The 13,053-nt window shown below is 36.8% G+C and overlaps 1 protein-coding gene across 1 annotated transcript in view; it reads right to left on the minus strand.

Moving 5' to 3' along the window:
* OPA1 (OPA1 mitochondrial dynamin like GTPase) overlaps nt 1–12,614 on the minus strand; it is a gene marked incomplete at its 5' end in the record, with an annotated part of 91,731 nt that extends 79,117 nt beyond the window's left edge. The window contains 6 exons of the mRNA XM_079704828.1: nt 3,266–3,333; nt 4,017–4,070; nt 5,113–5,220; nt 7,905–8,001; nt 8,662–8,980; nt 12,583–12,614. Of these exons, the coding sequence (XP_079560954.1) occupies nt 3,266–3,333; nt 4,017–4,070; nt 5,113–5,220; nt 7,905–8,001; nt 8,662–8,980; nt 12,583–12,614 (678 nt within the window). The remainder of the gene's footprint in view (nt 1–3,265; nt 3,334–4,016; nt 4,071–5,112; nt 5,221–7,904; nt 8,002–8,661; nt 8,981–12,582) is intronic.
* Nucleotides 12,615–13,053: the final 439 nt, after the last annotated feature.

Raw genomic sequence — 13,053 nt, forward strand, 5'->3', positions numbered from 1 at the left:
ACTGGGCTTTCAGGATGAGTGGAAATTAGGCAGAGAAAAGGGAAGAGAGATATTTCAGAGGGTAGGTATAAAATAAGTAAAGCCACACAAATAAGAATTACAGTAACGTGGAAAGGAAGATAATTACTATTTAATGATTATTTTTAAAAGAGTAACAATACTTTTTATGATTTGGACTTCAAATATTTTCTATAAATTATAAATGGGCTTGTAACCTTCAGAATGACCATATTCCTTACTTCTATGAGATGTTTATGAGCCATCAGAAACATGATAGAACAAAAGCACAGATGATATCTCATTTAGCAAATTAATTTTCACTAGAACACAACAATGTTACTGAATCTAAAAAAAGGAGATACACTAAGTGGTCCTGTCACCTATATATATTATGACTGATATACAGAAATCTACTGACTTACAAACCAGGTGAGTCCATTGATTCACTAAAAAAGCCTTGCCACTCCAATTCCGAATTTGTCTTCAGGTAGTTCTAAAGGTCTCCAGGTCTCAAGAATATTATTCAGGTCACACTAAGGGCTCTTTCTAATATTTTTCTATAGTGAACACAAGTTTAAAAATTTTTGATTAACTAAAAGCATTTACTAAAATGTGGTTTCAGTATTTTTCCATTTTTTATTTATCAAAAATACGTAGAAGAACTTTTGATAAACATAGCTACTGTCCACAAACTGAACGGATATAAATCCAGGCAAAATCAAAGAAACTTGAGGTTTAGTTAGCCTGTGTAGCATTATGTGGGAATACATGCTTTTTGACTTTTTCAAGACCTCAATCACAACTTTCCAGAACACCTAAAAGTCTAGTGACCCCAGACTGGGAACCACATGTAATCTGTCTATTGTGTGGTTCATTCTGCCTCACTCAAGTCAACCTGGCATCTGTGTTCCTGCAACTCCCTGTCACTTTCACTTCAGTTGGCTTAGAAAGGTTCCTAATTGTCCCTCTACTTGCCAGCACTTTTCCAGATGCGTTCTCTTATTAGAAAGAACAAGTTTTTCTTTTTACTTCTAGTCGAAATGTTTTTATTACTACATAAAAAAAATCTGATTCACATTTACTTTTACATTTCTAATAGAAGTCTAGCCAGAAACTTTGGTATAAACCCAACAATCATTAAGGTAAGGCATGAACACCATTTTAAACCTTGGGGCTCTCAGACACCAGAACGAACCAATCTAAAAGGTATCACCTGAACTCTGGATGCCATCCTACCACCTCTGATTATTGCCCAAATTTTCAAATTTGATGCTTTAGAATAATTTCAAAAAGGCTTCTGCTAAGGTCTCCCTTTCCATGCTTACATTCAACCATCAATTTACAGACAAGTTTCTTACAATCAGTTTATCTGCATCTTGTCTGAGTAGTTCATTATTTTCAAATATCACAGGTAACAGTCAAGCCTTGAAAACATAATGCTGCATATTAATAAAATTTAAAACCACGAGTTGAGGTTGAAAATACTTTTTCTGTATAGTAAACATTTATACTAGCATCTAATACTATCTGATTTAACCTATAATGAAAACGGCTTAATTTATAACAAATAGTTGGAAATAATTGGTGCGTTTTTAATGGGCAAGATAATCACCATAAATTATGGAAAAGTTAAAAAGAAAGAGTCTACAACAGCACTTATCTTCAAGCAAAGCAAACTATAAAATAAAGCAATAAATTTGCTCTCATGTCTACTGTGTAAAATAAAATCTGTAAATATAAATTCCCAGAGATCAATTCTCTTGTTTCTTCTATACTGCAGAGCTCTTGATCATTTATCAGTTACTACTCATTTATCACCTTAGCAGGATTTTAAGGAAATTATCTGTCAGGCCCTAAACAGGATTCTCATTTACCAAAACAATCCTAGGCCATATCAGAAAAGAACAGAGATGCAAGCCTCCCCTAACTGATCTAGGCAACAAGAAATCCTGTCGCTCAAAAACCATACTACCATACTTGTTAACAGGGGTTCCTTCTCCCCAGTTAGATTAGCTTTTCTCTGCACATTAAGTCTATCTGCATTAAGGGCCAAGGCCTTGGTTCAAAATAAGCTGTGCATCATAGGCTAATTTCTATTCAAATTTTTCTTCCCAGTAGCATGTATAGTCAAGGGTATGCCTTGGTTAAAATAATGCCAGTGGAAAAGGTATCAAAAATGATCAAGTTAAAAGGCAAACACACACATGTATACACACACATTTTGAAAAATGTTTTCTCCAAAAGATCAAGTTAAAAGACAAAAGAAAAAAAATCTTTTGAAATATAATTAAAACTTGGAATATCATGTAAAAAGCTCAAAGTTGAAGGACAGGAAACAAGATGTAAATCTACACATAGGAATTACTTTCTTCCTGCTTCCCCCAAAAAACATAAAATTATTTACCTCAATGATTTAAAACCAAAATAACCTTCATCATTTAATTTTTAAATGTTCATATTGAATTTTTAAATGTTCATGGAATATTTTTTCTAGATATTTATTTATCTAGGTTATTATTTAAAAAAAAAAAACTTCCAAGGAATCAGTTATCTTACCAATTTCAAAAGATGAAAAAAATGAAGAGTAAGACAATATCAGGTGAACATATTAATATAAATACACAACAATGCATGTTATTCTACATCAGCAATTCTCCTAAAAGTTTCATATGGGTTTTAATGCATGAATTGAAATTAACACATCCTAAATAACCCCCTACATAATTTTGTTGACTATCAATGTAACAGAAGTCTGTTTATCCCTTAGTAACAAACTCACCGTTCCCTTAATATTTCCCCTAACTGTATATCATGAAACATTAGTCCCTAGAAGGTATTTCATGGAAGAAGGGTTTTGTTGCTAAATAAATCTGGAAAACCCTGCACACTTTGACTTCTCTTAGAGATTCACAATGCACATGCATATATTAAGGTCTGAGAAATCCTAGGGAAAAGAAAAGAAGCCTGTTTGTTTTATTTATACCAGCTTTCCCCCACACACACTTAACAACAAAGCCCTTTGTTGGGGACAACCCTGGAAACTAATATTTCACAGACATATTTGAGGGAAACTGGCTTCTCCAATTATATTCCAGAACTGTTGAATAATACCTTGCATTTTGTACCAAGAATAATAACAATACCTCCACTGGATGCTTTTATGTTTGCTTCTCGGATGTTACCATTTTCAGATCTTCCAGGGTAGGTAAAAACTTTAAAATATCTTTCAAGACTATCTATGTGAAGAATGCTCCTTTATACGTACCTTTCTATAAGGTTTGTCACTTTCAGACCCGGGATCTGTCGCTCTAAATGCCGTTTCTCCAGGTGAACCTTAAAGATAAATATGCAGTCCTTTAACTTCTCCAGTGAAGTCAATAGCCTAAACTAAATTCCAAATTATGTTTAGTTGGTTGAAAGATAAAAGGATTTTTAGAGCAAAAATCACTTTTTGGAAAGCTATTCTTATTTTAAGGAACACAGTGGTAACCTAAGAAAAAAATTTTCAAAACCATTATAGGACATGTTTAACTGATTTTTTAAAATATCACTGAAAATTACAATAAAAAACAAGGCAATCTTTGATAAGGATTATTTTACATGAGAGTACTTACAGTTCAGCCATACACTACTGCCATTACAGACCATATACAGTAAAAAAATTAAATTAAAAATGTCAACTGTGACAGGACAGATGAGACAAACTAAAATGACTTTCATTTCAATTATCAGAAACAATCAGATCAGGTTCAAGAAAATATTTTGGTTAACCAAGCTTTCTTTTTAATAGCTTTAATCTTATAATATAGACACATATTTAGGAATTTTAGTTTTACCACAAAAAATTATTTTATTATTTCCACCTAAAGGATAATGAATTTGCCCAATATAGTTCTGACATTTTAAAATTCAGCATAAGCAATATTATAAATTTGGTCTGCAATTTTATTTGCAGCTAGTTTATTAGATGCATTTAAAAGGCATGTTAAGATCAGCAAAAATATCTGTTTACACACCTAACAAGAGAAGTAGGTCAGAAGCTTCTATGACTTCACTAACCAATTTGTGACCTGTGAAAAATCAGCAAAGGGGGAAATAGAAATGTAAAATTTAACAATGAGCAAACAAAGATGTCTGAGACCTCAGATTTATACCATGATAGGGCAGAATTGGGCAAATACACCAGGACTAACCTTAGTAAATTCTACTCATTATGGTCCGTTATAATTAAATTTGTTTTAAAATCACCAAATCGGCTCTAACCAATTATGAACAGCAAACACACAGGAAGTATCATCTACTTGTCAAGAACAAGTGATTTATTTTCCCCTCACTGACTAAAGCCAAGCATGTTTAAGTTCTTCCAAATTTTCATTTTCTTGGGCCAAACAAAAATTAAAACCACGGGGACTTCCCTGGTGGTCCAGTGGTTAAGACTCTGTGCTTCCACTGCAGGGGCCACAGGTTTGAACCCTGGTCAGGGAACTAAGATCCCGTGTGCCGCATGGCACGGCCAAAAAATAAAAATAAATTTAAAAAATAGTAAAACCACAGAGCAAAACAACTTCATGTTTATCCTTTTATCAAAAACCTGGCTTTTATTTGTACTAAATATTTTCATTTAAAAGATGGAAATAGGGACTTCCCTGGTGGTGCAGTGGCTGAGAATCCACCTACCAATGCAGGGGACACAGGTTCGAGCCCTGATCCGGGAAGATCTCACATGCCGTGGAGCAACTAAGCCCGTGAGCCACAACTACTGAGCCTACACTCTAGAGCCCATGAGCCAGAACTACTGCGCCCACGTGCCAAAACTACTGAAGCCCGCGTGCCTAGAGCCCGTGCTCCGCAACAAAAGAAGCCACCGTAATGAAAAGCCCGCCTGCCGCAAGGAAGAGTAGCCCCCGCTCGCCACAACTAGAGAAAGCCCGCGCATAGCAATGAAGACCCAATGCAGCCAAAAATAAATAAACAAAATAAATAAATTTATTTTAAAAATGTTAATTTAAAATTATAAATAAAGATGGAAATAAACAAATGAATACATTTTAAGTATTTTTCCTCTGTGTTTCCCAACATTTTAAACGAGATCAAACACACGTCCTTCCTTACCTGTGGTGAAAAAGTCCTTCAATAAGCTGAGGCTTTCAACAATCTTGTCAAAGTCGGGTGCCAATTTTGCAAGGTCCTCTGAATCAGGAAGGGCTTTTCTAATTTTCTCTGGAGAAGAGAAAAGAAATAGTCTCAAAATAAGAATTTGACTATTGAAACAAGCATACAATTTAAATAATCATTATAAACTTAAATATTTTTTCCATTTTTCTCCCTATTCCAACTATAACTGCTACGTATATCTGAAACAATGTGTTATTCTGATGATCTTCTACAAGCCATGAAAATTTTTTAAAGACTCACCAAACATACGGTTTAGAGGGTTATCTTTGATTTATAAGTTAAACGCCTTGAGACAGAAACACTGTATAAATGTTAACACTGGATTGGAAACAGAAGTATTTTTTGGGAGGAAGTCACAGCAGAAAGGCAATGAATCAAAGAAAAAAGAAAAAATATCTTTTGTAGCACCTGACCTGAATTCAAAAAAAAGTGATGAAATCCCAGTTCAAGTTTAAGAACAGAACTCCATTACTTTTCTCTCTCCTTTTGTATTCCCTAGGAAGACTAACACTTGTTACCACTTCAGAAAAACTGTCTCTGAACCCAAGACAAGCCATTACTTTATTATTGCTAGCTTTATTTATAAAGTGATCAAGTATTTATTTTTGTTTACAAATACTCAACAATTTTGTCAAAGTTTGGTACAACTTTACAGTGTCTTCTGAATTAGGAAGGGCTTTTCTAATTTTCTCTGGAGAAGATAAAACACAAAGTTTCTCAAAATAAGAATATGTATTAGGTCTTATTCTATAAAAGCATTAACTTGTTTAATTTTCATGTCAATGCTACAAAACAGTTCTCATCAACCACATTTTACAGACGAGGAATGGGGCACAGAGGTTAAGTAACAGGACCTGCACATACAGCATAGTGGGGGAGTCAGGTTTAAGCCTAGACAGTCTAGCTTCAGAACCCAGGCTTGCAGTCACTACAGCGTGGGACTGGTGAATGCATACCGTTAAAAGCTCTTCTCATAAACGTTAGAAAAATAATTTGAAGGAGTGCTTTTCCTGTAAATATCTTTGTCAATGCAACAATTTTACCTTTAAGACAGTGCTGTGAATAGTGCATGCAGAGATTAAATCCACCCCCATATACACCTAAGCTAAAGTCTAAAAAATGTCTACACAAAGTCTTAAAAAAGAGACCTGAGGAAAATAATTTCATCAGAAAAAATCTTTTTCTAAAGATCACCATGAGTTACTGGCAATCATAACTATCAAATATACTTTTTTTCTCATCTATCTATTATTTGAAAAAGGGAACAATGAAAGACTAACAGGAGAAATTACTCTGGACACTAGCAGGCTCTTAAGGAACCTGGTTACAAAAAGTAGAGGTAGCCAAGGTACTCAATCAAAGGGAGCTAGTTAGGTGAAGCACAGTGCATCTGTTCTGGGTAACATCAGACAACATTGAAAATGATATTCAAGAAGGCTGCTCGGCAGAGTAGAAAATGCTGACAAATGTGTTAAGTAGCAAAAGATAAGATAGCAAAGTGTATGTTCACTATGACTATATAATTCTTAAAAAGGAAAGTAAAATATTAACCACATACACAAAATAGGTACAATTAAAAGAAACTGATCCCTAAGGATAGTGGCAGCTGTGTTAAACTGATGAACTAGTGGATAATTTTTTTCCTACCAATTTTTTTCTGCTATTCTATTACTTTTATCATTAAAATAAAACTGCTACAACAGGCCATCATCAAAAAATCTACAAACATGGTGGTGTGATGAATTGGGAGATTGGGTTGACATATATAAACTAATGAGTATAAAATGGATAACTAATAAGAACCTGCTGTATAAAAAAAAATCTACAAACAATAAATGCTGGAGAGGGTGTGGAGAAAAGGGAACCCTCTTGCACTGTTGGTGGGAATGTAAATTGATACAGCCACTATGGAGAACAGTATGGAGGGCCCTTAAAAAACTAAAAATAGAATTACCATATGACCCAGCAATCCCACTACTGGGCATATACCCAGAGAAAACCATAATTCAAAAGACACATGCACCTCAATGTTCATTGCAGCTCTATTTACAATAGCCAGGTCATGGAAACAACCTAAGTGTCCATGAATGGATAAAGAAGATGTGGCACATATATATAATGAAATATTACTCAGCCATAAAAAGAAACAAAACTAGTTATTTGTAGTGAGGTGAATGGACCTAGAGTCTGTCATACACAGAGAAGGAAGTCAGAAAGAGAAAAACAAATACCATATGCTAACACATATATAAAGGAATCTAAGAAAAAAAAAAGGTTCTAACGAACCTAGGGGCAGGACAGGAATAAAGACGGAGACGTAGAGAATGGACTTGAGGACACAGGGAGGGGGAAGGGTAAGCTGGGACGAAGTGAGAGAGTAGTACTGACATATATACACTACGAAATGTAAGATAGCTAGTGGGAAGCAGCCGCCTAGCACAGGGAGGTCAGCTCGGTGCTATGTGACCATCTAGAGGGGTGGGATAGGGAGGGTGGGAGGGAGACACAAGAGGGAGGAGACATGGGGATATGTGTATATGTATAGTGGATTCACTTTGTTATACAGCAGAAACTAACACACCATTGTAAAGCAATCATACTCCAATAAAGATGTCAAAAACAAAAAAACTGCTACAACCTTAAACTTAGAGTTAAGGAGCTATCTCAATACAACTATTTCTCTTTCCTAAAGATACAACCAAGAAAAGTATTTTAATGTTGATACAAACCGAAATCGATATACTCATCAATCTCCCATACAATGTCAGGCACAATCCATTTATAGTCACTAAGGTCAGGTATCATGTCTTTCCACTGATCAAAAGTCTGAAAGATGAGAAAGTATGCCGATCAAATGATCTGAATGCCATATAAAATATAAAAAAAACTATTTAAATTTATTTTGTTAAAACATGCTAAGCTACTAAGAGCAATGTATTATGTTCAAAATTTTTAGAAACAAAGTGGCCTCTGCTCTTCTAAAAATAAATTAGCAGACAAGCATATAAAACATGTAAATGTTCCTTTACTAAATACAGAAAATGGAAAAATTCAAAATGTACTCCTATTTCAAATGGGTCTCATGATTTGGCTTTAAACAACACTGAGGAATACAAGGAAGACAGACCAGGGATCAGGATACCCCGCCTTTGGTCCCAGAGCTGGCACGAAGTAGTTGCATGAGCATGCCACTTACTTCCCTTCCTGTGCTACTAAATGGCAAAGCTGAAAATCAAACCTAAGTGTTCTTACTCTCAGACCAGTGCTCCTTCCATTAGGCCATTTTCATCTCTTATAATAACTAAGATTCAGAGAGCATTTTCCTATTAGCACCATTAAAACAATTTAGCACATAATAGAGACACACAATAAATGTTTAAACATCTAATTACATTCTACTGCACTAAAGAAAAACGACATATGCTAAGAAACCTTAAAACAATCATGCTGGAATAATTGAAAAAGCAGTAGGAAAGTTAACCTCACCTTTTTGGCTGTATAGCCACCCCCAACAGCAGATCCGAGTATGAGATACCGAAGTTTTAAGAGTCTTGCAGCTAATCTCGCTGGCCAAAAATTTCTGTGGGGCTGGTAGCCATATTTAATTGGAGAAAGTTTCAGTTTACGTAAAGGAAGGTTAGTTAAAGAGGAGAACTGCTGAAATGAGGTCCTGAAGTGGGGTCTTTGAAGCTTTAAGATAGGATGATGCGAATGATAAATACTTCGTGAAACCAGATGCAGTTTTTGTAGTGGTAAGCTTCCTTTTGTTCCAGAGCTGTGTTTCACTAAGGATTGGCAGACCTCACTGAAAGAAAAATAGATGTGGAAGAAAGATCAGATGGGGAAACAATGCAAAGGAAACGATATAAAAGAGCAATATGCAAAAGGGAAAACACACAGGCACACATGACCAATCACACTGTGTCTTACGAGAGCCCACAGTTACTAACCATTTACTGTGTGCCAGGCACTGCTGCAGCAGGAGCGAACTCATTTGATCCTGCTGATAATCCTATGATAAAAGTACTAGTATCGCTCCCATTTTACCAACGAGGAAAAGGCAGACAGACATAAGTAAGTTGCTGAGGTCCCCACTGACATAAGGAGTAAAGGAAGGATTCAAACCTAGGCAGTGGAACGAACTCCAGAGCCTGTCCCCTAATTTACTATATGTGGGCTATGATCCTGGTCCAAGAAATCAAAACTGAAAACAAAAAAGGTAGAGACTTATTTTATTAACTACTGACAGCTATTTGCTGTCAGTAAAGTTGAAAACATAATATCTTTGTATAGTGACATATCCGAACTAAACTCATCATGGTAATCATTTTGAAATGGTATAGAAATACCAAATCACCATGTTGTGTAATAGGAACTAACACAGTGTTGTAGGTCAATTATACTTCAAAGACAAACAAACAAACACACATAGAAAAGAGATCAGATTTGTGGCTACCCAAGGAAGGGGGTGGCAGAAGGGGGAATTGAATGAAGGCAGTCAAAAGGTACAAATTTAGAGTTCTAAGCTAAATAAATACTAAGAGTGTAATGGACAACATGATAAATACGATTAACAGGCTGTATGTTATATATGAAAGTTAAGACAGTAAATCCTGAGAATTCTCATCACAAAAAAGTTTTTTTTCTATTTCTTTAATTTTGTATCTATATGAGACGACGGCTGTTCACTAAACTTGCTGTGGTCATCATTTCATGATGTATATAAGTCAAATCACTATGCTGTACACCTTAAACCTATACAGTGCTGTATGTCAATTATACCTCAATAAAACTGGAAAAAATGATGTGCTGTAATAGCAAAAAATGTTACCACTTAAATATGTAATATTAAGAACATAAATTTGTAAACTATGGTGCATAAACAAAAGAGAATACTGAGAATACTGTGTATAGCCATTAAAGTGATAAATATGAAGACCATGTAGATATACGAAAAGATTTCACGTAATGTTAGGCTAAAATGGTGGTATGAAAATAAATGTGAATTATGGATGCACCTATACAAAAAAAGGCATGTAAACTTTTACTTTTAAGCACAAAAGTTCCAGTAGCTTATAACATCTATTCTTTGCCCTCTCATCTATGTTTCACAATCCTGAGATGGTCCAGGAATGGAAATTAAGGAAAAATTATTAACACCTCATGTACCTGGCTCCCCAGAAAAAGAAAGAAAGAAGGGAGGGAACGCCCCAAAGAGAAAAGAATCTAAATGCACATGTTACTATCTGAGAGCTCTTCCCTCCTGTCCTTCCTGGCAGAGAATGAAAGTCTCCTACCAACAAACATACGCCTGATTATCTTATTCAACACACAGTCATAGTGCTTACTATGGGCCAGATCCCATACTAAAGAATAAAATTTTAATTCATTTAATTACACAGGAGTAGAAATATCTTAAGGAAAAGGAATCAAGGAACACAGAAATAATGTTGTGAAGAAGGACAGTGAGGGGAAAGGGGTACCTAACTGCCAGGCATTATGTCAGATGTTTACACAAATGCTACTGTTAACTCTCAGAAAAACCCAGTAAGGTTAAGTATCCTTATTTTACCAACTTGCCTTTTTTTAAACTGTGTCTTGTCTAAGGTAGAATGACTAGTGAATGGTGGAAAAGGAATTTGAATCCATACTTATATATTAGGCCAAACTAAAAATCAAGTGTGATGCAAAACAAGGCTCCCCGACTCCAACCCCAGAAATCATCTATTCACACTCATCCATCATCTTCTTTTAATCTATGTACTGTTTCCTAGCATGTTATTATTTTTTCAACAATTTTATGCAAATATTTATTGCACCTAAATAAATGTTGGCCATTGGTCTTCTGACATGTCTAGGAGCACATTTAGATATATATGTCAAAGAATGTTTACTTATTAAAGATTAAGAATTTAAAGGTACTCCTTCATAACATGCATAGGAACTACATCAAGAGAAACTCCAGAACTTGGGGCATCTGACCTTCCGCATCTCTACCGCTGCAGGAAGCTAAACTGTGCTATCAACATAAGACATATTAAGCCATGACTACAGAGTCAATAGTAACTTTAGAAACAATTTAGCCAACAGCATCCAATTGAATAAACAATTATCAGTTGATAATTAGTCGGTTGGAAACTCAATTCTTAAAGTTCTTCCTACATATCTTAATTGCTCCAACAAAGTACGCTATTTTCTGCAAAGTCTTTTCTTATTTAAAGAAAATTAAATATATTGCCCCAGTAAATACTGAGGAGTAGAAATAAAAAGTTTGTAAATAACTTAGTTCAGTACCAAGCGCTGTGGATTTACTCAGAAATTAAAATTCCATGACATTAGAAGTAACTTATTCAATTATTCTAATTGACTGAAACTTCAACTATTGTATGCCATTCAGTTCTAAATTTAGAATCAAATTAACCTTCATAAAACAAATGGATCCCCTCACTTATAAACACTATAAATTACACCACTTAAAAACATTCCGAAAAAAATTCAAAACAGGTGTTTAGAGACTGAGTTAATTCAGGAAAACCAAGTTTTTCCAACCTTGCTTGATGTATGTTATTTCTCATCAAATGCCTGCAACAATGAGTTAAACCTGAAGATGTCTAAGGATACTAGAACACAGCTACGTGTAAAGATTAAAGTCAAATTTAATTTCATTAAAATGCACACAGTAACCCATAGAAATGTAAATACTTCTATGATTTTCGGTTTAGAATAACACAGACCAGGGCAACAATAACACAGTGATTAGAAAGGTGGTGCTACATTAACCACCTCGCATCCAAAAAGCAAGTCTCCCTTCCTAAACACTGAAAAAAGCTGCTATTAAGAGAATACCTCTAATCACCATCTCTGACACTACATGTATGCGTCACCGCTCCAGATCTGACTCCAAATCATGTTCACTCAGCGTACTAAGGAAGAGGCAGAGTCCCCTTCACCCCGAGAGCAGAGCTCAGGTACCTGCAAAAGCAATGTAAGCTGGCGTGGAGGCAGAAGCAAAAGACAGTGAGAATTAAGAGACGCGGCAAGGGTGACACATGGTTAGAGTCATAGAGCCCGGACAGAAACAAGAAGCCACCAGAGACAGAGAAAACAGCGAGGATAGAAGGGTGAAAGGGGCAGGCACAAAAGGACAATAGAAAAGGCCAAGACTGAAAAGCGCCCAGAATCTTCCGAGGGGCATAGGAACACGGACAGGGGCCAGTACGGGGGCCAGCACCTAGGTAAACCTAGTCAGGGCTCCTGTCACTCCGGGTCCTCAAAAATATCCCGGAATCCTCCAACTGCTCTCTGCTTGGCCTGAGAGTTACCTGCACATTCTGGATGTCGTGATGGGACAACCTCGTTTTCTGGAGGCCCCGGAAATAACGGGGCCAGGTCGGAGCCCGCACTTACCAGGCCACGGCAGCCCGGCGTAGTCGCCACATCCCGCCGGAGAGGAGGTCACACAGGCGCCGAGGCGGCCGGGGGGAGCCTCGGTGTCAGCCCCAGTCCGGCTCCTACTCCAGGAATGACCCAAGAAGAGGCCCTCGGCAACAAGGGCACAGACTAGCCACTGCAGACCTCCCAATGGCGAACGGACTTCCGTGAGAGCCTGCTCGGCACCCGTACTCGGTCCGTCGGGCAAACCTCCACCCCACCCCTCTTCCTAGGAGGGCAGCACAAACGGTCCGGGGAAGGACTCAACGCATGCGGTCAAAGCCTCTGTAGGAACCACAGTATTTCCCGCCCCCCCCTCCACCCCGCCCCGACCCGCCCCTCCCTTTTTGTTTCCAGAGTGGAATGGTGAATTCGTGCCTCTCTGGTTAAAGACTTGGGGAGGGGAGGGGTCTAGGTGTGGGGCAGGGGCTGAAGGACGAGAAACAC

The sequence above is a fragment of the Hyperoodon ampullatus genome, assembly GCF_949752795.1.
Source record: "Hyperoodon ampullatus genome assembly, chromosome: 5".
In the NCBI taxonomy this organism is placed as follows: domain Eukaryota; kingdom Metazoa; phylum Chordata; class Mammalia; order Artiodactyla; family Ziphiidae; genus Hyperoodon; species Hyperoodon ampullatus.